At 38.0% G+C, this 24,225-nt stretch overlaps 1 protein-coding gene across 1 annotated transcript in view; it reads left to right on the top strand.

Annotated features, from left to right (window-relative positions):
* Positions 1 to 24,225, top strand: part of LOC123847765 (disintegrin and metalloproteinase domain-containing protein 5-like) — a 171,766-nt gene that overhangs the window by 111,866 nt on the left and 35,675 nt on the right. Inside the window, exons 9-10 of the mRNA XM_064585515.1 lie at positions 23,018 to 23,101; positions 23,999 to 24,110. Of these exons, the coding sequence (XP_064441585.1) occupies positions 23,018 to 23,101; positions 23,999 to 24,110 (196 nt within the window). The remainder of the gene's footprint in view (positions 1 to 23,017; positions 23,102 to 23,998; positions 24,111 to 24,225) is intronic.

The following is a 24,225-nucleotide window of genomic DNA, read 5'->3' as shown; positions in this document are numbered from 1 at the left end:
ATGCTTTTTCTGCATCAATTGAGAGGATCATATGGTTCTTGTCTTTTCTTTTATTAATGTGCTCTATCACGTTGATTGATTTGTGAATGTTGAACCACCCTTGCATCCAGGAATAAATCCCACCAGGTCGTGATGGATAATCCTTTTAATATACTGTTGGATCCTATTGGCTAGGACCTTGGTGAGTATTTTGGCATCCATGTTCATCAGGGATATTGGTCTGTAATTCTCCTTTTTGATGGGGCCATTGCCTGGTTTGGGGATTAGGGTAATGCTGGCCTCATAGAATGAGTTTGGAAGTTTTCCTTCTGTTTCTATTTTTTGAAACAGCCTCAGTAGAACAGGTATTATTTTTTCTTTAAATATTTGGTAGAATTCCCCTGCAAAGCCATCTGGCCCTGGACTCTTGTTTTTTGGGAGGTTTTTGATTACTGCTTCAATTTCGTTATTGTTATTGGTCTATTCTGATTGTCTGTTTCTTCCTGTTTCAGTCTTAGTAGTTCATAAGTTTCCAGGAAGGCATCCATTTCTTTCAGGTTGTTTAATTTGTTGGCATATAGTTGCTGGTAATAATTTCTAATAATTTTTTCTATTTTCTTGGTGTTAGTCATGTTCTCTTCCCTTTCATTCATGATTTTATTGATTTGGGTCCTTTCCCTTTTCTTTTGGATAAGTCTGGCCAGTGGTTTATTGATCTTATTAATTCTTTCAAAGAACCAACGTCTAGTTTTGTTGATCTGTTCTACTGCTTTTCTGGTTTCTATTTCATTGATCTCTGCCCTTATCTTTATTATTTCTCTTCTCCTGCTTGGTTAGGTTTTATTTGCTGTTCTTTCTCCAGTTCCTTTAGGTGTAAGCTTAACTTGTGCAGTTGGGATTTTTCTACTTTTTTGAGAGAGGCTTGGATGGCTATGTATTTCCTCCTTAGGACTGCCTTTGCAGTATCCCATAGGTTTTAGACCGATGTGTTTTCATTCTCATTGATTTCCATGAATTTTTTAAGTTCCTTGAATTGCTTAAGTTCTTCTTTAATTTCCTGGTTGACCCAATCATTCTTTAGCAGGATGCTCTTTAACTTCCAAGTGTTTGAGTTCCTTCCAAATTTTTTCTTGTGATTGAGTTCCAGTTTCAAAGCATTGTGGTCTGATAACATGTCGGGAATAATCGCAATCTTTTGGTATTGGTTGAGACCTGATTTGTGACCCAGTATGTGGTCTATTCTGGAGAAAGTCCCATGTGCACTCAAGAAGAATGAGTATTCTGTTGTTTTAGGATGGAATGTTCTGTATATATCTACAAAGTCCATCTGGTCCAAAATGTCATTCAAAGCTCTTGTTTCTTTGTTGATCTTCTGCTTAGATGATCTGTCCATTGCTGAGAGTGGAGTGTTGAGGTCTCCTACTATTAATGTATTATTATCAATATGATTCTTTATTTTGATTAACAGTTGGTTTATGTAGTTGGCTGCTCCCATGATGGGGGCATAGATATTTACAATTGTTAGGTCTTCTTTTTGGATAGACCCTTTAAGCATAATATAGTGTCCCTCTACATCTCTTACTATGGTCTTTGGTTTAAAATAATTTGTCTGATATGAGGATTGCTACCCCAGCTTTCTTTTGAGGTCTGTTGGCATGATAAATTTTTCTTTTCCCCTCACTTTCAATCTGGAGGTGTCTTTAGGTTCAAAATGAGTCTCCCGTAGACAGCATATGGATGGGTCCTGCTTTTTTATCCAATCTGAAACCCCATGTCTTTTGATGGGAACATTTAGCCCATTTGCATTTAGAGTGACTATTGAGAGATATGAATTTAGTGCCATTTTATTGCCTGTAAAGTCCCTGTTTCTATAGATTTTCTCTTTCTTTCTGTTCTATGTGACTCTGGGAGTCTCTCTTTGTTTGCAGAATTCCCCTTAATATTTCTTTCAGGGCTGGTGTGGTGGTCACATATTCTTTCAGTTTCTGCCAGTCCTGGAAACTCTTTATCTCTCCATCCATTCTGAATGACAGCCTGGCTGGATAAAGTATTCTTGGCTGCAAGTTCTTGTCATTTAGTACCCTGAATATGTCTTGCCAGCCCTTTCTGGCTTGCCAGGTCTCTGTGGACAGGTCTGATGTTATTTTGATGTTCCTCCCTCCATATGTAAGGAACCTTTTCTCTCTGGCTATTCTCAGGATTGTTTCCTTGGCTGTAAAATATGCAAGCTTCACTATTATATGTTGGGGTGTTGATCTATTTTTATTGATTTTGGGAGGGGTCCTCTTGGCCTCCTGGACTCAAATGCTTGTTTCCTTCCCCAGATTAGGGAAGTTCTCAGTTATAATTTGCTCAAATATATCTTCTAGCCCCCCCCCCATACCCTTGAGGATCCTAATATTCCTGACATTGAAATGTCTCATGGCACCATTAATCTCTGCAATCCTTTCTCATTTGCTACTAGCAGCCTACCTGTGTTTTCCTCAACTTCCTTTTTTCCCATTAGATTGTCTTCTAGATCACTAATTCTCTCTTCTGCCCTTTTACCTTGGTTGTTAGAGTGTCCAGTTTAGACTGCATCTCATTCATAGCATTTTTTAGTTCAGCCTGATTAGATCTCATTTCTGCCATTAGAGATTCTATATTGTCATTAATGTTTTTTTTCAGGCCTAGCTATTGACTTCATGATTGCTATCCTGAATGCTGTCTCTGACATTTCGCTTATATCCATAGCCATTAGATCTGTGGCAGAGGCCATTGTCTCTGGTTCTTTTCTTTGTTGGGAGTTCTTCCTCCTAGTCATTCTGTTGAGGGATGGTTAAGGGAGTGTACAGAGTCCAAAATATCAACCACGACCCAAGTGAGATGTACCCTAGGAAAATCTGGAGCAGTCAGGAGCCACTATAGAGAAAACAAAGCCAAAATTAAACACAAGAATAAAATTTATAAAATTAAAAAAATTTTAAAAAGGGGGGCGAGGGGAAGGTGGACTATAATCTTTCAGTGTGGACAGAGCAGGATGTTTCAGTTGTTTCTGGGTGTATTTTGTTCTGTTTGTTAGAAGACACTACAAGGAAATTAAAATTTACAAGGAAAGTAAAACTTGTATATTTGAAAAGGTAAAATTGAATAGTGAGAAAAGGACCAAAATGAAGCATATATTTATAAAAAAATAGGTGTGAAAAGGCACTACAATAAATCATATATCAATAAAAATATAGGTGTGAAAAAGCATTGAAATATAGGTGTGAAAAAATACAAAAAAATTGAGATGTGAAAAAGCACAAGTGAATAGTGAAAAAAACTACAATAAAGCATAAATCAATAAAAAAATAGGTGTGAAAAATCACAAGTGAATAGTGAAAAAAAGGACTACAATAAAGCATATATCTATAAAAAATATAGGTGTGAAAAAGCACAAAAAATAGGTGTGGAAAATTATAGGTGTGAAAAAGCACAAGTGAATAGTGAAAAAAGGACTACAGTAAAGAATGTATCCATAAAAAATATAGGTGTGAAAATGCATGAAAATATAGGTGTAAAAAGGTACTATGGAATATAAGTTGATATACTAAGCATCTAGTTGAGATGAGAAAAAGGTAAAAAGAAAAAAGAGAAAAAGCAGAAGAGAAAGAGTAAAAAGAAAGAGAGAGTATCATTTGAAAAACAAAGAAGCTGTGAGGCAATGCCTGGAGCTCAATATGCAATTTTCCCCTGGCGTTGGCATTTTAGTCTTGTATGATCCATAGGGTTGTCTTCCTCTTGTTCTTCCAGCCTGTCTTCTGGGGGAGGGGCCTTTCACGCTGTTTCTCAGGTAACCCCTTTTGGGGGGTTGAGCTCAGTGGGATCCAGACCTCTGTGCTTTTGTTCCCTGGTGGGGGCTTTCCAAGCTTCTTCTGAAGATTAGAGCAAAAATGGCCACACTCAGACCTCTGGCCCCCAGCCGAGAAATTACAGCCTGCTCTCTTTCACTAAATCCTCCAGGACAGTCTCCGTTTCCGTGTGCGATGTGGAAAACCGCAGCCTCCTGTGGTGCACACCCTCAGTGACTCATATTCGGCTCTCTTCACTGTACCCTCCAGGATAAACAGTCTCAGTTTCAGTGTGCACCGCAGAAAACCTCAGCCTCTCACAGTGCGCGCCCACAGTGACTCTGAGTCGTCCAGGTCGTCCCAGGAGCCTGGGAGAGTCTCTGCCCTTTAGGCTTCTAAAACTGCGAGCGGCCCCAGGCTTGCGTGCACCTGTAGCTCCTGGGTCTTGTCCGGGCGCTGCCCTAGAGCCCTTTTCTGGCTGCTATTGCTATGTGAGTTTTTGCCTGGTTGTAGGTGCAGGCTCCTGATTTTTTCAGGCTGCCCAAGAGAAAAGCGATTCTCAACTGGCCTGGCTTGCAGTTTATGGCAATCGGAGCTGAGAAACCCTTCCTGGACTTGCTGACCTTAAATACTTCCTGGCTCCCCTGCTGGGGCACTCTTGCCAGTCCAAGAAGCCCCTTTGGCTCTGAGGCTTCTTGTATCCCGAGACCACAATGCTCTACCTATATTTCTGCCTTTTCATTTCCAGAGCCCCTTTCAGAGAGGGATGTCTCTCCCTAGAGCAGATTTCTAAAGGTTCCAATTTTGCACTCTGGTGTTCTATCACTTTCCAGGCCCCAGCTTATGGAGGCTCCCTCCCCCTTCTGGTAATCGATAACTCCCAGCAGATTCAGGACTCCACCCTTCCTACCTCACAAAAAGCCCTGCTTTTCTGCTTGTAGAGATCCAGATATATATTCTTATATTTCAGGATGATTTCATGGATGTTCAGAGTGGTTTGGTAGATATCCAGCTAAATTCAAGGGACCGGTTGAAACACCATCTTGCCTTCCTCCCTAGCCATTCATTCTTAACCTTTAAGAGTATTTGGGGGCCACCTGGGTGGTTCAGTTGGTTAAGTGCCTGACTCTTGATTTTGGTTCAGGTCATGATCTCAGGATCCTGGGATCAAGCCCCACATCAGGATCTGTGCTCAGCAGGGAGTCTGCTAGAGAATTCTCAATCTCCCTTTCCCTTTGCCCTGTGCCCCATTCTCACATGCACTCTCTCTCAAATAAATAAATCTTTTAAAAAAAGTATTTGGGTTGTTTCAGTTTTCAGCTGTTACACATACAGTTACTATTGACATTTGTGTGGAGGTTTTTGTGTGGACATAACTTTTCATTTCCCTGGAATGCAGTTGCTGAGCCCTGTGGACTATGTATATTTAATTTCTTAAGGGATTGGAAATCTATTTTCCAGAATGGCTGTACTTCTTTACATCCCCATCAGCAATATATGACATATCCAGTTTCTCTGCATCTTCACCAGCATTTGGTGTTATCAGTAATTTTTATTTTAGCCATTCTAATAGGTAGATAGTGATATCTCATTGTGGTTTTAACTTGCATTTCATTAATGGCTAATGATGTATATCTTTTTGTGCGTTTATGTGTCATTTATATATTGTTGTCAGTTAAATGTCTCCTGAAGTCCTTTTCACATTTTCTAGTTGGATTTTTTTTTATTGTCAAGTTTTGAGATTTCTGTACTGGATACTAGTTTTTTTTTGTCAGGTGTGTGGCTTGTAAATATTTTCTTTTAATCTGTAGCTTAATTTTCATTCTCTTCACATGAGCTTTCATAAACACTTCCAAGTCAACTTAACTCTTTGTCTAGTCCTAGATACCTCCAATTTTTCTGCCACGTGTTTTTCTAAACATCCTTTATTTTGAGTGAATTTTTAAATAAGGTGTGAGATTTAAGTCAGGATTTTTTTTATCTATGGATATTGTATTAGGGTTCTCCAGGGAAACAGGATCAATAATGTGTGTGTGTGTGTGTGTGTGTATGTATGTATGTGTATGTGTGTATTTACAGAGACAGAACGAGTGGTTTATTTCAAGGATTAGTTCATTTAACAGTGGGAGTTGGCAAGTTCAAAATCTATAAGACAATCAGGCAGTCTGGAAATTCAGGGAAGAGTTGATGTTTCAGTCTTGATTCTGAATCCTGCAGAGCAGCAGGATGGAAATTCATGTTGGTTTCTGTGTTGCAGTTAGGAGAAGAATTCTTTCTTTTTTGGGAAAAGCTCATTCTTTGCTCTTAAGGCCTTCAGCTGATTGGATGGGTCCCACCCACATTATGGAGGGTAATTTGCTTTACTCAAAGTCTATTGCTTTAAATGTTAATTTCATCTAAAAAATACCTTTACATCAAAATCTGGACTGGTGTTTGACCAAGCAACTGTGCATCATAGCCTAGCCAACTTGACACATAAAATTAGCCACCACAAATGTGCAATTGCTCTAGTAACATTTATGGAAAAGACTGTACTTCCTTCATTACATAGCTTTGCACTTTTGTTCAAAAACCATTGATCATACTTACGTGGGTATATTTCTGGGGTTTTATGCTCTGGGTTATTGGTTTTATGTTCCTCCACCAATATCACACTTTAGCTATATAAGAAGCCTTAATATTGGGTGGAGTGATTCCTTTCATTTTATTCTTTTTGTCAAGATTGTTTTAGCTATTCTATGGTTTGTGCTTGCCCGTATAAATTTTAGAATAAGCTTATTTTTGCTTACAAGCCAGCCTTGTTGGTATTCTGATAGATCAATTTGTAGAGCATTGACCTCTGTTATGTTGAAAATTCCAACTCATGAACATGGTATATTTCTCCATTTATTTATTTTTTAATTTATTTTTATTTCTTTTAAATTTTATTTTATTATCTTATGTTAATCACAATACATTACCTCATTAGTTTTTGATGTAGTGTTCCATGATTCATTGTGTGTAAAACCCAGTGCTCAATTCAATACATGCCCTCTTTAATACCCATTACTAGGCTAACCCATCCCTCCACCCCCCTCCCGTCTAGAACCCCCAGTTTGTTTCTCAGAGTCCATTGTCTCTCATGGTTCATCTCCCCCTCTGATTTCCCCCCCTTCATTTTACCCTTCCTGCTATCTTTTTCTTCTCCTTTCTTTTTAACATATAATGTATTATTTGTTTCAGAAGTACAGGTCTGTGATTCAACAGTCTCACACAATTCACAGTGCTCACCATAGCACATACCCTCCCCAATGTCTATCACCCAGCCACCCCATCCTTCCCACCCACCCCCACTCTAGCAACCCTCAGTTTGTTTCCTGAGATTAAGAAATCCTCAAATCAGTGAGATCACATGATATATGTCTTTCTCTGATTGACTTATTTCGCTCAGCATAATACACTCCATTTCCATCCATGCCGTTGCAAATGGCAAGATTTCATTCCTTTTGATGGCTGCATAATATTCCATTGCATATATGGACCACATCTTCTTTATCCATTCATCTGTCGTTGGACATCTTGGCTCTTTCCATAGTATGGCTATTGTGGACACTGCTGCTATAAACATCGGTCTGCACATACCCCTTCGGATCCCTACATTGGTATCATTGGGGTAAATACCCAGTAGTGCAATTGCTGGGTCCTGTGGTAGCTCTATTTTGAACATTTGAGGAACCTCCATACTGTTTTCCAGAGTGGTTGCACCAGCTTGCATTCCCACCAACAGTGTAGGAGGGTTCCCCTTTCTCTGCATCCCCGCCAACATCTGTCATTTCCTGACTTGTTAATTTTAGCCATTCTGACTGGTGTGAGGTGGTATCTCATTGAGGTTTTGATTTGGATTTCCCTGATGCCGAGCAATGTTGAGCACTTTTTCATGTGTCTGTTGGCCATTTGGATCTCTTCTTTGGAAAAATATCTGTTCATGTCTTCTGCCCATTTCTTGATTGGATTAGTTGTTCTTTTGGTGTTGAGTTTGATAAGTTCTTTATAGATTTTGGATACTAGCCTTTTATCTGAGATGTCATTTGCAAATAACTTCTCCCATTCTGTCAGTTGTATTTTGGTTTTGTTGACTGTTTCTTTTGCTGTGCAAAAGCTTTTTATCCTGATGAGGTCCCAATAGTTCATTTTTGCCCTTGCTTCCCTTGCCTTTGGTGATGTTTCTAGGAAGGAATTGCTGTGGCTGAGGTCGAAGAGGTTGCTGCCTGTGTTCTCCTTTAGGATTTTGATGAGACTCCTGTCTCACATTGAGGTCTTTCAACCATTTTGAGTCTATTTTTGTGTGTGGTGTAAGGAAATGGTCTAGTTTCATTCTTCTGCATGTGGCTGTCCAATTTTCCCAACACTATTTGTTGAAGAGACTGTCTTTTTTCCACTGGACATTCTTTCCTGCTTTGTGGAAGATTAGTTGACCATAGAGTTGAAGGCTCATTTGTGGGCTCTCTGTTCTGTCCCATTGATCTATGTGTCTGTTTTTGTGCCAGTACCATACTGTCTTGATGATGACAGATTTGTAATAGAGCTGGAAGTCCAGAATTGTGATGCTGCCAGCTTTGCTTTTCTTTTTCAACATTCTTCTGGCTATTCGGGGTCTTTTCTGGTTCCAGAGAAATTTTAGGATTATTTGTTCCATTGCTTTGAAAAAAGTGGATGGTATTTTGATAGGGATTGCATTAAATGTGTAGATTGCTCTAGGTAACATTGACATCTTCACAATATTTGCCCTTCCAATCAATGAGCATGGAACGTTTTTCCATTTCTTTGTGTCTCCCTCAGTTACTTTCATGAGTATTTTATAGTTTTCTGAGTACAGATCCTTTGCCTCTTTGGTGAGATTTATTCCTAGGTATCATATGGTTTTGGGTGCAATTGTAAATGGGATCAACTCCTTAATTTCTCTTTCTTCTGTCTTGTTGTTGGTGTATAGGAATGCCACTGATTTCTGGGCATTGATTTTCTATCCTGCCACTTTACTGAATTCCTGTATGAGTTCTAGCAGTTTTGGGGTGGGGTCTTTTGGGTTTCCCACCTAAAGTATCATATCATCTGCAAAGAGTGAGAGTTGGACTTCTTCTTTGCTGATTCGGATGCCTTTTATTTCTTTTTGTTGTCTGATTGCTGTGGCTAGGACTTCTAGTACTATGTTGAATAGCAGTGGTGATAGTGGACATCCCTGTCATGTTCCTGACCTTAGGGGGAAAGCTCTCAGTTTTTCCCCTTTGAGAATGATATTCACTGTGGGTTTTTCAAGATGGCTTTTATGATACTAAGGTATGTACCCTCTATCCCTATACTCTGAATAGTTTTGATCAAGAAAGGAAGCTGCACTTTGTCAAATGCCTTTTCTGCATCTATTGAGAGGATCATATGGTTTTTTTTTTTCTTTTATTAATTTATTGTATTACATTGATTGATTTGTGGAAGTTGAACCAAACTTGCAGCCCAGGAAAACAATCCCACTTGGTCATGGTGAATAATGCTTTTAATGAACTTTTGGATCCTATTGGCTGGTATTTTGGTGAGAAATATTGCATCCATGTTCATCAAGGATATTGGTCTGTAATTCTCCTTTTTGATGGGGTCTTTGTATGGTTTTGGGATCAAGGTAATGGTGGCTTCATAAAATGATTTGCAAGTTTTCCTTCCATTTCTAATTTTTGGTGCAGTTTCAGAAGAATAGGTATGAATTCTTCTTTAAATGTTTGGTAGAATTCCCCTGGGAAGCCATCTGGCCCTGGGCTTTTGTTTGTTGGGAAATTTTGATTAGTGCTTCAATTTCCTTAGCATTTATAGGTCTGTTCAGGTTTTCTATTTCTTCCTGGTTCAGTTTTGGTAGTTGATACATCTCTAGGAATGCATCCATTTCTTCCCGATTATCTAATTTGCTGGCATAGAATTGCTCATAATATGTTCTTATAATTGTTTGTATTTCTTTGGTGTTGGTTGTGATCTCTCCTCTTTCATTCATGATTTTATTTAGTTGGGTCCTTTCTCATTTCTTTTTGATAAGTCTGGCCAGGGGTTTATCAATCTTGTTAATTCTTTCAAAGAACAAGCTCCTAGTTTTGTTGATCTGTTCTACTGTTCTTTTGGTATTTATTTCATTGATTTCTGCTCTGATCTTTATTATTTCTCTTCTCCTGCTGGGTTTAGGCTTTATTTGCTGTTCTTTCTCCAGCTCCTTTAGGTGTAGGGTTAGATTGTGTATTTGAGACCTTTCTTGTTTCTTTTTTTTTTTTTTGAGACCTTTCTTGTTTCTTGAGAAAGGCTTGTATTGCTATATATTTTCCTCTTAGGACTGCCTTTGCTGCTTCCCAAAGATTTTGAACAGTTGTGTTTTCATTTTCATTGGTTTCCATGAATTTTTTAAATTCCTCTTTAGTTTCCTAGTTGACCCATTCATTCTTTAGTAGGATGCTCTTTAGCCTCCATGTATTTGAGTTCTTTCCAACTTTCCTCTTGTGATTGAGTTCTAGTTTCAAAGCATTGTGGTCTGAAAATATGCAGGGAATGATCCCAATCTTTTGGTACTGGTTGAGACCTGATTTACGATCTAGGATGTGATCTATTCTGGAGAATGTTCCAAGAAGAATGTGTATTCTGTTGCTTCCGGATGAAATGTTCTGAATATATCTGCTAAGTCCATTTGGTCCAGTGTGTCATTTAAAGTCTTTATTTCTTTGTTGATCTTTTGTTTAGATGATCTGTCCATTTCAGTGAGGGGGGTATTAAAGTCCCCCACTATTATTGTATTGTTGTCAATGTGTTTCTTTGCTTTTGTTATTAATTGGCTTATATAAGTGGCTGCTCCCATGTTAGGGGCATAGATATTTACAATTGTTAGATCTTCTTGTTGGATAGACCCTTTAAGTAGGATATAGTGTCCTTCCTCATCTCTTATTATAGTCTTTGGTTTAAAATCTAATTTGTCTGATCTAAGGATTGCCACCCCAGCTTTCTTTTGGTGTCCATTAGCATGATAAATCGTTTTCCACCCCCTCACTTTCAATCTGGAGGTGTCTTTGGATCTAAAATGAGTCTTTTGCAGACAGCCTATCAGTGGGTCTTTTTTTTTTTTTATCCAATCTGATAGCCTGTGTCTTTTGATTGGGGCATTTAGCCCATTTACATTCAGGGTAACTATTGAAAGATAGGAATTTAGTGCCATTGTATTGCCTGTAAGGTGACTGTTACTGTATATTGTCTGTGTTCCTTTCCTGTCTATGTTGCTTTTAGGCTCTCTTTGCTTAGAGGATCCCTTTCAGTATTTCTTGTAAGGCCGGTTTCGTGTTTGCAAATACCCTTAGTTTTTGTTTGTCCTGGAAGCTTTTTATCTCTCCTTCTATTTTCAGTGACAGCCTAGCTGGATATAGTATTCTTGGCTGCATATTTTTCTCATTTAGTGCTCTTAAGATATCATGCCAGTTCTTTCTGGCCTGCCAGGTCTCTGTGGATAGGTCTGTTGCCAATCTAATGTTTCTACCATTGTAGGTTACAGATCTCTTCTCCTGAGCTGCTTTCAGGATTTTCTCTTTGTCTCTGAGACTCGTAAGTTTTACTATTAGATATCAGGGTGTTGACCTATTTTTATTGAATTTGAGGGGGATTCTCTGTGCCTCCTGGATTTGATGTCTGTTTCCTTCCCCAAATTAGGGAAGTGTTCTGCTATAATTTTCTCCAACATACCTTCTGTCCCTCTCTCTCGTTCTTCTTCTGGGATCCCAATTATTCTAATATTGTTTTGTCTTATGGTATCACTTATCTCTCAAATCTGCCCTCGTGATCCAGTAGTTGTTTATCTCTTTTTCTCAGCTTCTTTATTTTCCATCATTTGGTCTTCTATATCACTAATTCTCTCCTCTGCCTCATTTATCCTAGCAGTTAGAGCTTCCATTTTTGATTGCACCTCATTAATAACCTTTTTGATTTCGACTTTGTTAGATTTTAGTTCCTTTATTTCTCCAGAAAGGGTTTCTCTAACATCTTCCATGCTTTTTTCAAGCCCAGCTAGTATTTTTATAATCATCATTCTGAACTCCAGTGCCGACATCTTACCAATGTCCGTATTCATTAGAATATGATCAAGTATGATCAGGCTGGTGCATAGATCAGTTCCACACACTAGACTTTGGGCGTATTTTGGTCTGTTAGAAGAAAGTGCCTCCCAAAATTTTAAAGAAAGAAAAACTTATATATGTACAAATATAAGGGTAAATATGATGAAGTGATGGATATGACTGTAATGATGAAAATTATAAAATATTTTATAAAAGGAATTGATAAAATAAGAAGTTGGTTGCAAAAAGAAAGAAGGGGATTTTAAAAAAAAAAAAGGAGGAGAGAATGTGAACCAGCAAGAGACTAGAACAAAGCCATACACTAGAGATTTAGGGTATATTTTGGTCTGTTAGAAGAAACTGTATCCCAAAATTTTAAAGAAAGAACAACATATATATATATATACCAAACATATATATATTTTTGGTGTATATATACCAAAAATAAGGTTAACTACTATGAAGGGATAGAATATGACTCTAAAAATGAAAAATAAAAAATATTTTTTTAAAAAAGGAATCAATAGGATGTTGGTTGAAGAAGGGAAAAAGAAAAATTCAAAAAAAAAAAAAAAGAAAGAAAATTAAAAATATTTAAAAAATTAACTTTGAAAGACTAAAGAATCATGGGAAAAAAGCCATGATTTCCATGTGCAGTATTCCCCTAGTGCTGGAGTTCTGCTGTTCTCATTGATCACTAAACTTGTTCTTGGCTGGCTGTTCTTGCTGATCTTCTGGGGGAGGGGTCTGTTGCTGTGGTTTTCAAATGTCTTTGCCGGAGGCAGAATTGCATCACCCTTGCTGGGTCTGGCTAAGTAATCTGCTTGGGTTTGCTCTCCGTTGCTTTTGTTCCCTGCAAGCTTTCCATACAGCTTTGGAGGATGGGAGTGAAAATGGCAGCCTCCCAATCTCTGCCCCAGAGGAGCCGAGAACTCAGGACCCCACTCCTCAGTGAGCCCCCAGAGAAAAGCAGTCAATCACTCCTGTCTCCCTGGTCTCTGGCTGCACTCTGTGTTCACCCAGCCAGTGACCAAGAGTTTCTATCTGGCACACAACCCCGTCTGGAGTCTCCAAACCCAGCAGAGTCCTGTGGTGTGCTCCTGCGCCGCTCCTCCTGGGGGAGAAGGGGAGTCTCCCCGGATCTGTGCTTGTTGGGTCCCTGCTGGAAGAGCAGTGGCCCAACTGTGCCACGGATCACAGTTTATGGCAACCCCGAGCTGAGAGCCCACTCCTCAGCTCCATCTATGCAGCCGGCTTCCCTGCTCTGATACCTGGGAGCTCTCTGCACTTAGGCACCCCTGGTCTTTCTGTGACCCCGAGGGTCCTGAGACCACACTGTCCCATGAGGTTTTCACCCCCGGCTTAGCCACTGGAGTGGCTCAGCAGAGCTAACTTCTAAAAGTTTGGATTTTGTGCTCCAAGGTTCTATCACTTGATGGTAGCGGCTGATGGTCGCCTCCTCCCCCACAGTCTATCTTCACGAATATTGCCTCGGATTCACTTCTCTGCACGTCCTACCTTCCAGAAAGTGCTCGCTTTTTTGTTCAGAGAGTTGCTGCTATTCTTTTCTTTGATGTCCTGTTGAGTTCATAGGTGTTCAGAATGGTTGTGATCTGTATCTAGCTGAATTCCTGGGACCAGATGAAATTTAGGTCTCCTACTCCTCCTCCATCTTGCTCCTCCTCCTCCATATTTCTCCATTTAGTAAAGCCTTCTTTGATTACTTCCATCATCATTTTCTGATCTTCATAAAACCAATTCTATGCATGATTTTAGTGTGTACGTATGTTTTTCATTTTCTTTTGATTGATTCTTAATTATTAAAATTTTTTTTTATTTGATATAGTTGACACACAATGTTACATTAATTTCAGGTGTACAACTTAGGGATTCAACTTCTCTATATGTTCTGCTATGTTCACCACAAGTTCAGCTATCATTTGTCACCATACAATATTACAATACCACTGACTATATTCCCTGTGCTGTACCTTTTATTCCATTACTTAGTAATTTCATAACTAGAAGAGTGTATCTCTCACTCTCTTTCACTTATTTTGCTCATCCTCCCTCTTCCTTTGTCAACCATCACTTTGTTTTCTGTATTTATAGATTTGATTTTGGTTTTTGTTTGCTTATTCATTTGTTTTTTAGATTTCACAAATGAATGAAATCATATGGCATTTGTCTTTCTCAGTCTGACTTCTTTCACTTAAGATAATACCTTCTAACTCCATCCAAGTTACACAAATGACAAGATCTCATCCCTTTTTGTGGCTATGTAATATCAAGGCAGCATAGTACTGACACAATAATGGACTTATTCTGTTGGGTTGGAGCAGAGGGGAGATGGGGAGAAGCACAAGATACTCTGCTGCTGTGTTGTTCTTTCAGTTCAGGTCTCAAACCAGCTCACCCTTTTTCTCACGACCACTGTGTTCTTCTGGTTGTCTCTCAGTCATTTATTATTTTATAATGTTTTATAATTGTGCTTAACATGGACACAGAGAAATAGGTCTATGTTATCTTGTCTCAACTCAAAGTCATAATGAATTGTTATTTGATTATCATGCCATTTTTTTGTATTTCCTATAAATTCTGCTTTATGATTTTTTGGTCCTAACTTGTTCATTTCTTGTGTGTGCATGACTTCCTGACACCACAGAAATACAAGGGACTACAAGAGAATATTATGAAAAATTATATGCCAATGAACTGGACAACCTAGAAGAAAGGGACGAATTCTTGGAAATATATCAACTACCAAAGTTGAACCAGAAAGCCCAGTGCCATGGTACTGGTACAAAAATAGACACCAGAAACAGCAAATTTGAACAACCTGATTACCAGCAATGAAATTGAATCAGTAGTCAAAAAAACTCCCCAAAAACAAAAGCCCAAGACCAGATGGCTTTACAGGTGAATTCTACCGAACATTTAAAGAAGGTTTAATACCTATACTTTCCAAATTTTACAAAAAACAGAAGTGGAAGGAAACCTTCCAAATTTATTCTGTGAGGTTAGCATTATGCTGAGTCCAAAACCAGATAAAGACACTCCTGAACATAGGTGCAAAAAGTCCTGAACAAAATGTTAGCAAACCAAATCAAACAATATATTAAAAAAATCATTCACCATGATCAAGTTGGACTTATTGCTGGGTTGCAAGGGTGGTTCAACATTTGCAAATCAATCAACATGATATATCACATCAATAAGAGAAAGGATAAAAACCATAGGTCATTTCAATAGTTTCAGAAAAAGCATTTGATGAAGTACAACATTCATTCATGATAAAAACCCTCCACAAAGTGGGTTTAGAGGGAACATGACAACATAATAAAGGCCACATCTGAATAATCCACAGCTAATATAATATCATCTTCAATGGGGAAAAACAGAGCTTTTCCTCTATGGTCAGGAAAAAAACAAGAATGTCCTTTCTCACCACTTTTATTCAACATAGTCCTGGAAGTCCTAGCCATAGCAATCAGACAAGAGAAAGGAATTGAAAGGCATCCAAATTGGTAAGGAACAAGCAAAACTTTCACTATTTGCAGATGACATACTATATACAGAAATCCCTAAAGACCAAAAAATTACTAGAACTGATAAATGAATTCAGTATGGTCACAGTATACAAAATCAATGTACGGAAATCTGTTACATTTCTAAACACTAATAATCAAGCAGTAGAAAAAAATTAAAACAATTCCATTTACATATGCACCAAAAATAATAAAATACTTAGGAATAAACTTAACCAGAGGTGAAAGACCTGTACTCTGAAAACTATAAAATACTGATGAAAGAAATTGAAGATGACACAAAGAAATGGAAAGACATTACATGCTCATGGATTGGAAGAACAAATATTGTTAATATATCTGTACTACATAAGCAATTTAAAGATTTAACACAATCCCTATCAAAACAGCATTTTTTTTTTTACAGAACTAGAAAAAAACAGTCCTAAAATTTGTACGGAACCACAAAAGACCCCAAATAGCCAAAACAATCTTGAAAAGGAAAAACAAAACTAGAGGCATCATAATTCCACACTATAAGTTATATTACAAAGCTGTAATGATCAAGACAGCATGGTACTGGCACAAAAATTGACACCTAGATCAATGGAACAGTATAGAAGCCCAGAAATAACCCAAAATTATAGGGTAATCTTCAACAAAGGAGGAAAGAATATGCAATGGGAAAAAGACAGTCTGTTTAACAAAAGGTCTTGGGAAAACTGGACCGCTACATGCTAAAGAATGAAACTGGACCACTTTCTTACACCATGCAAAAAATTAACACAAAATGGATTAAGGACCCAAATGTGAGATGTGAGACAGGGAAGCATTAAAATCCTAGAGGGGAGAACAGGCAGTGATTTCTTTGACATTGGCCATAGCAACTTCTTTCTAGATATGTCTCCTGAGACATGGGAAACAAAAGCAAAAGTAAACTGTTGGGACTCCATCAAAATAAAAAGGTTCTGCACAGTGAAGGAAACAACCAACTAAACTATAAGACACCCTACAGAATGGGAGAAGATATTTGCAAATGACATATTTGATAAAAGATTAGTACCCAAAATATATAAAGTATTTATACAACTCAACACCTAAAAAACAATAATCCAATTAAAAAATGGGCAGAAGGCATAAACAGAAATTTCTCCAAAGAAGACATCCAGATGGCCAACAGATACATAAGAAGATGCTCAGCATCAGAGATCATCAGGGAAATGCAAATCAAAACCACAATGAGATATCCCTCACACCTGTCAGAATGGCTAAAATCAAAAATTCAAAAACAAGTGTTCCAGAGGATGTGGAGGAAAAGGAACCCTTGTGCACTTTTGGTGGGAATGAAAACTGGTGCTGCCACTCTGGAGAACAGTATGGAGTTCCTCAAGAAGTGAAAAATAGAACTATCTTATGATCTCATAATCACAGTACTGTGTATTTACCCAAAGAACAGAAAAATATGAATTCAAAGGGATACATGTGCCCTGATGTTTATAGCAGCATTATCAACAATAGCCAAACTATGGAAAGAGCCCAAATGTCCATCAACTGATGCATGGATAAAAAAGATGTGGTAGCTATATAAAGTGGAATATTATTCAGCCATCAAAAAGAATGAAATCTTGCCTTTTGCAATGACATGGATGGAGCTATAGTGTATTATGCTAAGTGAAATAAGTCAGTCATAGAAAGACAAATACTGTATGATTTCACTCATATGTGGAATTTAAGAAGCAAAACAGATGAACATATGGGAGGGGGAGTAAAGAAAAAAGAGAGGGAAACAAACTATAAGAGACTCTTAAAGATAGAGAACAAACTGAGGGTTGATGGATGGAGATGGGTGGGGATTGGCTAGATGGGTGATGGGTAGTAGGAGGGCACTTTTTGTTTGTTTGTTGTTTGTTTAAGGATTTATTTATTTGAGAGAGAGACTTTACACATGGGTGTGGAGGGGAGGGGAGCAGGGCAGAGGGAGAAGGCAAGAAATCCTCAAGCAGACTCCCTGCTGAGCATGGAGCCTGAGGCAGGACTTGATCCCAGGACCTTGAGATCATGACCTGAGCCGAAATAAAGAGTGGGACATTTAACTGACTGAGCCACTCAGGCTCCCCCATAGGAAGGCACTTATGATGAGCGCTGGGTGTTGTGTGTAAGTGATGAATCACTGAATTCTACTCCTGAAACCAATATTGCACTGTATGTTAACTAACTATAATTTAAATAAAAATTTGAAAAGAAAAAAATAAGAACACATATTAACACATAATATAACAAAATAATTTTTAGATTAGAAAGTTCTGACATTTATTAAATTAATTATATATCTAATGACAGCTTAATATTCTAATTAATCCTATGAACTATTAATTCCAAGAGATACAATGGAAAGTTAATTAACATATTTTTAAACTTTTTATTTTACTGTATTGTATTTTTTAATTCAAGTATAGTTAACATACAGTGTTACATTTGTTTCAGGTGTACATTTCCCCATTTCCCCAACTCACCTCTGGCATCAACAGTTTGTTCTCTGTATTTAAGAGCCTGTTTTTTTGTCTTTTTTTCCTTTGTTTTGTTTCTTAAATTCCACATGAGTGAAAGCATATATTTTTCTTTTTCTGACATCCCTTTTTTGAGAGAAATTAATAAGTTGTGCTTGCTAAATTCAAATTTATTTCTATATGATACATTTTGATGATAGTCCATAAAAATAACCAAGGTTTCTATCACATCTTGCTCATCTGTAAGCACATGGAATACATATATGATCTGAGGTCTCTCTCCCCTTGAATTCTAAAGGATATTGGTTCAAATCTCTTTTTTCCAGGGTCCTGGTCCTCTTCTTTTTGCATACCTGGTTGTTACTATGATCCAAAGACAAAATTCACTTAAAAAATAAAACCCTTTCGCAAAATATTGAATTTACTGAACTTTTTTTCAGTAATTAGGAAAGGGCACAAAAATTAATGCCGTAAAGTAGAACAGTGTAAATTCACACATTAAACATCCATTTTCTTTTTTTTCCTTCTCTCTTATTAAAAATTTTTTATTGTTATGTTAATCACCATACATTACATCATTAGTTTTTGATGCAGTGTTCCACGATTCATTGTTTGTGTATAACACCCAGTGCTCCATGCAGAACATGCCCTCTTTAATACCCATCACCAGGCTAACGCATCCTCCCACCTCCCTCCCCTCTAGAACCCTCAGTTTGTTTTTCAGAGTCCATTGTCTCTCATGGTTCGTCTCCCCCTCCAATTTCCCCCCCCTTCATTCTTCCCCTCCTATCTTCTTCTTCTTTTTTTTTCTTAACATATATTGCATCATTTGTTTCAGAGGTACAGATCTGTGATTCAACAGTCTTGCATGATTCACAGTGCTCACCATAGCACATATCCTCCCCAATGTCTATCACCCAGCCGCCCCATCCCTCCCAACCCCCACCACTCCAGCAACCCTCAGTTTGTTTCCTGCGATTAAGAATTCTTCTTATCAGTGAGATCATATGATACATGTCTTTCTCTGATTGACTTATTTCGCTCAGCATAATACCCTCCAGTTCCATCCACGTCATTGCAAATGGCAAGATCTCATTCTTTTCAATGGCTGCATAATATTCCATTGTATATCTATACCACATCTTCTTTATCCATTCATCTGTCAATGGACATCTTGGCTCTTTCCACAGTTTGGCTATTGTGGACATTGCTGCTATAAACATCAGCGTGCACGTACCCCTTCAGATCCCTACATTAGTATCATTGGGGTAAATACCCAGTAGTGCAATTGCTGGATCATATGGTACCTCTATTTTCAACTCTTTAAGGAACCTCCATACTGTTTTCCAGAGTGGTTGCACCAGCTTGCATTCCCACCAACAGTGTAGGAGGGTTCCCTTTTATCTGCATCCCCGCCAACATCTGTCATTTCCTGACTTGTTAATTTTAGGCATTCTGACTGGTGTGAAGTGGTATCTCATTGAGGTTTTGATTTGGATTTCCCTGATGCCCAATGATGAGCACTTTTTCATGTGTCTGTTGGCCCTTTGGATGTCTTCTTTGGAAAACTGTCTGTTCACATCGTCTGCCCATTTCTTGATTGGATCATTTGTTCTTTGGGTGTTGAGTTTCATAAGTTCTTTATAGATTTTGGATACTAGCCCTTTATCTGAGATGTCATTTGCAAATATCTTCTCCCATTCTGTCGGTTGTCTTTTGGTTTTGTTGACTGTTTCTTTTGCTGTGCAAAAGCTTTTTATCTTGATGAACTCCCAATAGTTCATTTTTGCCCTTGCTTCCCTTGCCTTTGGCGATGTTTCTAGGAAGAAATTGCTGTGGCTGAGGTCGAAGAGGTTGCTGCCTGTGTTCTCCTTTAGGATTTTGATGAGACTCCTGTCTCACATTGAGGTCTTTCAACCATTTGGAGTCTATTTTTGTGTGTGGTGTAAGGAAATAGTCCAGCTTCATTCTTCTGCATGTGGCTGTCCAATTTTCCCAATACCATTTGTTGAAGAGACTGTCTTTTTTCCATTGGACATTCTTTCCTGCTTTGTGGAAGATTAGTTGACCATAGAGTTGAGGGTCCATTTGTGGGCTCTCTATTCTGTTCCATTGATCTATGTGTCTGTTTTTGTGCCAGTGCCATACTCTCTTGATGATGACAGCTTTGTAACAGAGCTGGAAGTCCAGAATTGTGATGCCGCCAGCTTTGCTTTTCTTTTTCAACATTCCTCTGGCTATTCGGGGTCTTTTCTGGTTCCAGAGAAATTTTAGGATTATTTGTTCCATTGCTTTGAAAAGTGGATGGTATTTTGATGGGGATTGCATTGAATGTGTAGATTGCTCTAGGTAGCATTGACATCTTCACAATATTTGTTCTTCCAATCCATGAGCATGGAACGTTTTTCCATTTCTTGTGTCTTCCTCAATTTCTGTCATGAGTATTTTATAGTTTTCTGAGTACAGATCCTTTGCCTCTTTTGTGAGATTTATTCCTAGGTATCATATGGTTTTGGGTGCAATTGTAAATGGGATCAACTCCTTAATTTCTCTTTCTTCTGTCTTGTTGTTGGTGTATAGGAATGCCACTGATTTCTGTGCATTGATTTTCTATCCTGCCACTTTACTGAATTCCCGTATGAGTTCTAGCAATTTTGGGGTGGAGTCTTTTGGGTTTTCCACCTAAAGTATCATATCATCTGCAAAGAGTGAGCGTTTGACTTCTTCTTTGCCAATTCGGATGCCTTTGATTTCTTTTTGTTGTCTGATTGCTGTTGCTAGGACTTCTAATACTATGTTGAATAGCAGTGGTAATGGTGGACATCCCTTCTGTGTTCCTGACCTTAGGGGGAAAGCTCTCAGTTTTTCCCCATTGAGAATGATATTTGCTGTGGGTTTTTCATAAATGGCTTTTATGATATTGAGGTATGTAACCTCTATGGCTATACTCTGAAGAGTTTTGATCAAGAAAGGATGCTGTACTTTGTCAAATGCTTTTTCTGCATCTATTGAGATTCTTGTTCTTTCTTTTGTTAATGTATTGTATCACGTTGATTGATTTGTGGATGTTGAACCAACCTTGCAGCCCAGGGATAAATCCCACTTGGTCGTGGTGAATAATCTTTTAATGTACGGTTGGGTCCTATTGGCTAGTATTTTGGTGAGATTTTTTGCATCCATGTTCATCAAGGATTTGGTCTGTAATTCTCCTTTTGATTGGGGTCTTTGTGTGGTTTTGGGATCAACGTAATCGTGGCCTCATAAAACGAGTTTGGAAGTTTTCCTTCCATTTGTATCTTTTGGAACATTTTCAGAAGAATAGGTATGAATTCTTCTTTAAATGTTTGGTAGAATTCCCCTGGGAAGCCTTCTGGTCCTGAGCTTTTGTTTGTTGGGAGATTGTTGATTCCTGCTTCAATTTCCTTAGCAGTTATAGGTCTGTTCAGGTTTTCTATTTCTTCCTGGTTCAGTTTTGGTAGTTGATACATCTCTAGGAATGCATCCATTTCTTCCAGGTTATCTAATTTGCTGGCATAGAGTTGCTCATAATGTGTTCTTATAATTGTTTGTGTTTCTTTGGTGTTGGTTGTGATCTCTCCTCTTTCATTCATGATTTTGTGGATTTGGGTCCTTTCTCTTCTCTTTTTGATAAGTCTGGCCAGGGGTTTATCAATCTTGTTAATTCTTTCAAAGAACCAGCTCCTAGTTTCTGTTCTACTGTTCTTTTGGTTTCTATTTCATTGTTTTCTGCTCTGATCTTTATTTAATTTCTCTTCTCCTGCTGGGTTTAGGCTTTCTTTGCTGTTCTTTCTCCAGCTCCTTTAGGTGTAGGGTTAGGTTGTGTATTTGAGAATCTTTCTTGTTTCTTGAGAAAGGCTTGTATTGCTATATATTTTCCTCTTAGGACTGCCTTTGCTGCTTCCCAAAGATTTTGAACAGTTCTGTTTTCATTTTCAATTGTTTCCATGATTTTTAAAAATTCCTCTTTAATTTCCTGGTTGACCCATTCATTCTTTAGTAGGATGCTCTTTAACCTCCATGTACTTGAGTTCTTTCCAACTTTCCTCTTGTGATTGAGTTCGAGTTTCAAAGCATTGTGGTCCAAAAATATGCAGGGAATGATCCCAGTCTTTTGGTACCAGTTGAGATCTGTTTTGTGACTAGGATGTGATCTATTCTGGAGAATGTTCCATGGGCACTAGAGAAGAATGTGTATTCTGTTGCTTTGGGATGGAATGTTCTGAATATATCTGTCAAGTCCATTTGGTCCAGTAATAAACACTCATTTTCTTTGGAGACCTTTTAGCCACCTCATTGTTGGGAGTCTCTCATTGCCCTATTACCTCATATAATTATCTGTTATCCTTGCTGTTCTCTTTCTCGTAATTTTTTTCTCAAGGAATGGTAAACTATCTGTTCTACTCATACCCATGATTTTAAGAACCCAGCCTCCCACCTCATGGTTCTCAACCTTAGTTGCTCCAATAATCATGTGGACCCTGTACCTAGAGATTTTGATAGAGATGTCTCAGGTGGAGCCTGGGCGTAAGTATTTTTTAAATGCTTCTTGGATTGTTCTTGAACTCAGGCATTAGTTAAATTATTTTTCCAAATACTTTCCTTTGTAAGTGGACTTCTAGTGCTAGATGGTGAGAAAATAAAACTTCTAACTTCTCACATATGGTTCCATCTTTAAAATCTGAAGTCATGGGCACCTGGGTGGCTCAGTTGGTTAGGCGACTGCCTTCGGCTCAGGTCATGATCCTGGAGTCCCTGGATCGAGTCCCGCATCGGGCTCCCTGCTCGGCAGGGAGCCTGCTTCTCCCTCTGACCCTCCCCCCTCTCATGTGCTCTCTCTCTCTCTCTCATTCTCTCTGTCTCAAATAAATAAATAAAATCTTTAAAAAAAAATGAAGTCACGTAGCTTATTTCACATTTATTTCAATGTTTCAGTTATTACCGTATTTTATTTTTTATATTTTTATGTCAGTTCTTGATAATATGAATTCTGAAACTTTCTTGAATTTTTCTTATGTATTATCCATGAATACAATCTGATTGTGTGACTATTCTTCACTTCCTTTTGCTTTTAGTATTGCCTCAGATTTGTGTGTGTAGAGGTTCAATACCAGATACGAAACGAAGAGTGCAATTCTACTTATTGCAATAGCCATGGAGTAAGTAATTTCAATTTTCATTTTAGCAAGATGCTTTGAAGAATGCTGTAAAACAGTTTGGAGATTTAAAAAAAAAATCATTAAAATGATTTTCATGCTGCTTGGTGTCATTTAATAGTCTATAATTTATAACTTCTATCTTATTTTTTTAAGAAATCTTACCAAGGGCACCTGGGTGGCTCAGTTGGTTAAGTGACTGCCTTTGGCTCAGATCATGATCCTGGAGTCCCGGATCAAGTCCTGCATTGGGCTCCCTGTTCATCGGGGAGTCTGCTTCTCCCTCTGACCCTACCCCCTCTTGTGTTCTCTCTCTCTCTCTCAAAAAAAAATAAAATAAATAAAATCTTAAAAAAAAAGAAATCTTGCCAAACTATTTATTAGAGAAGATAGAAACATTTAAGGTGATTCTGGATGTATAAAGTGTTTGGTAAATAAAAGGGGTGGATGTGGTATATGCACCATGTATTATTATATAACCAAAATGATCTTATTTTCACAGAAAGAAGGTAGAAACTGGTAAACAAAGGTCATTAGAATTTTCTTTCTAGTCTTGCTTGTTAATTTAGCGTATGGGCTGTTCTGTGAAACTAGCAACTAAATGATAGTGGCAAATTACTGGTAATTGCCAGTATTTGGGTCTGGCCATGGAAAGAGTTGAAGAATTTTTTAAAAAATTGCTTTGTCAGCAGAAGCTAAATATGCTTTCTAAAGTATGAACAATTCCAAGAGAAAATTTGTGAAAATTTATTGAGTTTGTCTATTTAAGTTAAATTCTCTGGAATGAATAAATTCTCTGAAATAAATTTCTCCGTTGAATAAGTATAGAATATTCATTGCTCTCTATTGAAAACCATCTTTGTTCTAAAAAATAATTGTTCTATTTTCTGATTACTGCAGGTTTGCAACAATTTAAATCACTGCCATTGTGAAAAGGGGTTTGCCCCTCCTACATGCATGAAGAAGAAGGGAGAATTTGGAAGTATAGATGATGGGCACAAGGCTCCATCTGGTTAGTCTTTCAAATTTCATGAATCAAAGACAACATGTAAGAGAAAAATTAAGTGTAGGTTCCAAGCTAGATTACAAAGCAACTGATACCAACAAACATGTTTTTGTTTTTTTTT

The sequence above is a fragment of the Mirounga angustirostris genome, unplaced genomic scaffold (genome assembly GCF_029215605.1).
Source record: "Mirounga angustirostris isolate CCGP_5_RB_7025 unplaced genomic scaffold, mMirAng1.0.hap1 SCAF_2, whole genome shotgun sequence".
NCBI classification, from domain to species: domain Eukaryota; kingdom Metazoa; phylum Chordata; class Mammalia; order Carnivora; family Phocidae; genus Mirounga; species Mirounga angustirostris.
The sequence above is the reverse complement of the archived record's forward strand: the minus strand, read 5'-3'. Positions and strand labels throughout refer to the sequence as shown.